Raw genomic sequence first — 4,759 nt, forward strand, 5'->3', positions numbered from 1 at the left:
CGCTAACTCCAAAAAGTTCAACAGTTTAAAGAAAAGTTCACGGGATTTGACATTTTTTCAGAGATTCAAAAGATATGATTTATAAAAATTGTGCATTTTAAATTTTTATGGATTTGAAAAAGTTCATGAATTTGAAAGAGAAAAAAAACGGAGCAGGCAAGCCCATCCAAAAAGCGAAGGCCTATCTAAAAACACTTCCTTCTAGAAACCCGAACTAATGGTCGGCACTCTGCACTCTGCAGCGAAGTTTGACGAGCGGAAGAGGGGAAAACCAAGAACTCTGGCGCGATGGCGAGGACGGGGCGGTCCGTGTTGCTCCTCCTCCTGATCCCCACGGTGCTCTCCCCGCTACTGCTCTCCGAGCGCCGCCTCACCGTCGCGATTAACCCCAACGGTAAGCACCCCCCCTCCCGTCCTCGGTCTAATTCAATCGAGATCTGAGGCATTTTCTTGGCACTGCGGTTCTTACGGTATTTACGTCGGATTTCTTGCAGAAAGGAAGGATTTTCCTGCCGAGATTGCGAGTCAGGTTAGTGTTTTTGTAGGATTTTGGGTTTTGGTACAGGGGCCGGAGATGTTCATGGCTTTAATGGTTTCTTTATGTTTTGGCAGGGCCATAGCGTCAAGGATAGGAAGCTAAATGCGTTTCCTCTGGTAAAATTTTCTGTTATGTTTCTTGTGTCTTGGCCAACGAGTAATTATGGATTTCGACGCAGGAAACTCTGAGTTCTCTGAAGGAATCTGTCGGTGCCGTATTAGTGGAGGAACCGCCCCATTTAGCCAACGATTCGATTGAATCCGCGGACCAAGGTGTGCTCGATTTTTATCTTGGTTTTGGTAAATGTTACACTGTACTCTTAAGATATAGGTCTTGTGATATTTTGTCCTTAGATGGTTTGCACATGAACTGTTTGTAGAATTGCTACCGGGGAAGAGAGCTAACAGGGTGCTTTCTGAGACCACTTCTGGTGATGGTGCTGTATTGAAGGGTGGAGACCTGATCGACCAAGTGACAAGGCGGACGGCAGAAGATGGTGGTTTGGCGACGGGCTCAATGGATAAGCAGGAGAAGCACACAGGATCCCAGCAGCAGTCTTCTTCTGAGGTTGATACATGTTACTTCTCAGGCTTTAGGTGCATACTGGCAAATTTAGTTGAGTTGTCACCTGTGGATTTTTAATCTCTTTGTAGCGCCCCGGGACCGCTACTATGCTGATCTAGTACATCCACTAGCATCCGCATAATATCGATCCTAAGACGCCACCTTCACCCAGTGTAGACGTGCCAACGTGCACACCATGTCAGTGGAAAGCAAGTATCACAGCACAATTGCAATACAGATCCACAAGAACATACATATACAACAACTTCAAAGAGTCAAATTTAACAAATGGATACAATACAAGGGTCATTCCAGAACACGTTGGGCCCACCGTTTGTCTTCCGTGGCCAACTACCTCAGTGTGATGCTGGATCCATTGAGCCCGTCGAGGGCTTGAGCTTGCGCGGCTTCGGTCTTCAGAGAGTTGCTCCTAGCGCCGCACAGTCCGGGGTGTCATCCAGGTGGCGTCCTGGGTCACATGGGTTGGGCCCCAGACGATCTGGAGATTTGGCTCGGGTGGTCCAAGCGGCTTTTTCCGTGGGCAACAGTCCCTGCACCGGACGGTCTTACACGAGGGCCTGGTGTGTGTTCGGGTCACTCGTTTGATGATACCACCAAAGCATCCCTTCAGTTTTTATAAGGATTACCACATTGTAGGCAAGGCATACTTTCCTAGGAAATGAACCAATAAACTCATGTGTTCACAGACACTTGGAACACTTTGCTGCACTGGCGACTAGTGCATTAGTTTGGTCAGTGTGTTCTACTTTTCGTACATTACTTAACTTAGAAATGTTCATCCATATGCTGGAATCATCCTGGCTGTACTCTCTGCGGAATTTGGGCATTTCCATTTTGTTATGAAGAAAATTCACATAATTGTTTTTTGTTACATCTCAATGCGATAGGTTGCAATCATGATTTCTTGCCACATAACTTCATATAAATTGTGTGGGCTTGTATTTGCAGGGAAGATCATTGGAGGCTATAACACAGATACCTCAGGGATATCAAGGTGCAGGGAAGAACCCTCAAAAAGAAAACACAGATGGCAGGAGTAAAAATATGGCTTCGTCGGATACTAGAGTCCGGGATATCAAGGATCATTTAATCAAGGCAAAGGTCTACCTTGGTCTTGGAGCCATTCGAGCAAATCCTCAATACCTCAGGGAATTGCGACAGAGGATACGGGAAGTTCAAAAGGTGCTTGGTGAAGCATCCAAGGACTCTGATCTACCAAAGAAGTATGGGTCTCCCAAATGTTCATGAATTTTAAAGTGTTAGCATATTGTGGGCATTTTGCAGCCCCATGCAGTTATTCAGTAATCTTTAATTTATGTTGACTTATTCAGTGCCAATGAGAAGGTGAAAGCACTTGAGCAGACATTGGTCAAGGGCGAACAGACACAGGATGATTGCTCTGTTGTTGTCAAAAAGCTCCGGGCTATGCTTCATTCGGCAGAGGAGCAGCTGTATGCACAAAAAAAGCAAACTGTTTTTCTAACTCAACTTGCAGCCAAAACCCTTCCCAAAGGTCTTCACTGCCTCCCCTTGAGGCTAGCTAATGAATACTTTTCATTGGATCCTAGTCAGCAGCAATTCCCAAACCAGGAGAAACTTGATGATCCCAAACTGTACCACTATGCCTTGTTCTCAGATAATATATTGGCAACAGCAGTTGTTGTTAATTCGACAGTGTTAAATGCCAAGGTATGTATTCTTGATACTTCCTACTTGAGTTATGCTGATAGATAACATGCAACGTACCGAGTGGAATTTTTTGTCTGCAGCATCCTTCTCGTCAGGTTTTCCACATAGTAACTGACAGACTAAATTATGCTCCAATGAGAATGTGGTTCCTCTCTAATCCTCCTGGAAAAGCAACAATTGAAGTACAAAATATTGACGAATTCACATGGCTAAATGACAGCTCGAGCCTGTTGCTGAAACAACTGGGATCTCAATCTATGATCGATTATTACTTTAGGGCACAAAGTGCAAATTCAGATTCATATTTGAAGTACAGAAACCCAAAGTATCTTTCAATGCTTAATCATCTGCGATTCTACTTGCCTGAGATTTATCCAAAGCTCGACAAGGTGGTTTTTCTTGATGATGATGTAGTAGTAAGAAAGGACATAACTGGCCTCTGGTCAATCGATATGAAGGGGAAGGTTAATGGTGCTGTAGAGACTTGTGGAGAGAGCTTCCATCGCTTCGATCGTTACTTGAATTTCTCAAGTCCTGTTGTTGCAAAGAATTTTGATCCCAATGCATGTGTCTGGGCTTTTGGAATGAATATGTTTGATCTGGCTGAATGGAGGCGGCAGAACATAACTGAAATCTACCACTTTTGGCAGAAGCTTGTAAGTTTCACATACTTGTGATTACTTTCATACATGATAAATTACACGAGATGTCTAGAACTAGCTTAGGGACAATATGGCTTCTATGCCTAAGTAGGCTGATAAAGTTTTGAACTAAAGATCATGTGCAATGCTGAGTTTATTCGTATCCCTCTATAAGGTTCTCCATGTTATGTCGCAGATTGTCCATGTAATTAACACATCTAATATTCAGCTTACATGGGTAGCAAGATTTAGAGAAATCTCTCAACACTCGTATTGTACAGAGTTTCAAAATTTGTGGGGACATGACTACTGTGCAAAAGATGAGAGAATCAGAGAACTATATAATCCTTCTGAATTGTCAATGACTTGGAAGCTTTTAACTACATCCTTTGTTTTATTTCGGAAGACCTGTCATTTGTTGTTTTCTTTTGCATTCCATTTGATAAATATTTGTCGACTTTTGATTGCAGAATGAAGACGGATTGCTATGGAAACTTGGCACTCTCCCTCTAGGTCTGGTTACATTCTGGAACAAGACATTCCCCCTCGATCGATCATGGCATATTCTCGGTCTAGGTTACAACCCACATGTAAGCAGTAGTGGCCTGGAGCGTGCCGCGGTCATACATTACAATGGCAACATGAAGCCCTGGCTTGAGATTGGCCTGCCCAAGTTCCGAAGCTACTGGTCAGAGTATCTTGACTACGATCAGCCTTTTCTGCGGGAATGCAACATCAATCCGTGAAGCAAGACCAGTACCTCCCAAGCCATTCTGACATCTCTAGCCTAGTTTGTTCAGTGTTTGATTTATTTGCCGGCATCCCATGTTGGGTATGGTTTGTGGAGAAGGTTGTAGCGGTTGAGATTACATGCCAGTAGGGAAAAAGAATAATTCTGCAGTGTAAATGCTTTTTGGCATACCATCGTTGTGTACGAAATGTTAGATTGCTGCCGTCGAGTATCTGTAACAGGGAAGTTAGAAATACACTAGAAAGACCAAATGACCCTGGGTCTTATTAGTTAGGCAGGGTTCAAGCCTCACTTCTATCTATTAAAATTGGTGCCTAGTTGACAGCATTGTCACATGTGTTTTTTTTCTAAGTACTTGGCTTCTTGTTAGCTGGAAACTAACCTCACCTACCAATTTAAATGGTTCATCTCATCTTATGTCCAATTTGCAGTGATATAGAGCAATTGCCACATCTCATATAAAATCTTGAGATTTTTTTTCTTATTTCAATACGTTCAATCGCTCATAACATGCTGAAAACAATCTACTATTTTCTTGTTTGCTGTTGATATCAT

General features: G+C 43.1%; 1 protein-coding gene across 1 annotated transcript; it reads left to right on the forward strand.

The window, feature by feature from the left end:
- The first annotated feature begins 221 nt into the window (after nt 1-221).
- On the forward strand, nt 222-4,531 carry LOC119289850 (probable galacturonosyltransferase 4). Its single transcript, XM_037569055.1, has 9 exons — nt 222-394; nt 495-529; nt 613-654; nt 717-810; nt 918-1,105; nt 2,072-2,346; nt 2,455-2,812; nt 2,893-3,468; nt 3,924-4,531. Exons 1-9 carry the CDS (start codon nt 289-291, stop codon nt 4,197-4,199), a joined length of 1,950 nt encoding a protein of 649 aa, XP_037424952.1. The 5' UTR covers nt 222-288; the 3' UTR covers nt 4,200-4,531.
- The last annotated feature ends 228 nt before the right edge of the window (nt 4,532-4,759 follow it).

This window comes from Triticum dicoccoides, chromosome 1A (assembly GCF_002162155.2).
Source record: "Triticum dicoccoides isolate Atlit2015 ecotype Zavitan chromosome 1A, WEW_v2.0, whole genome shotgun sequence".
NCBI lineage: Eukaryota > Viridiplantae > Streptophyta > Magnoliopsida > Poales > Poaceae > Triticum > Triticum dicoccoides.

Excerpts from the sequence above, each read along its gene's own strand:
- LOC119289850 (XM_037569055.1), top strand. The coding sequence starts at position 289 with ATGGCGAGGACGGGGCGGTCCGTGTTGCTCCTCCTCCTGATCCCCACG. Across the intron at positions 2,813-2,892 it reads CGACAGTGTTAAATGCCAAG|CATCCTTCTCGTCAGGTTTT; the intron begins GTATGTATTCTT and ends TTTTGTCTGCAG. Across the intron at positions 3,469-3,923 it reads ACCACTTTTGGCAGAAGCTT|AATGAAGACGGATTGCTATG; the intron begins GTAAGTTTCACA and ends TTTTGATTGCAG.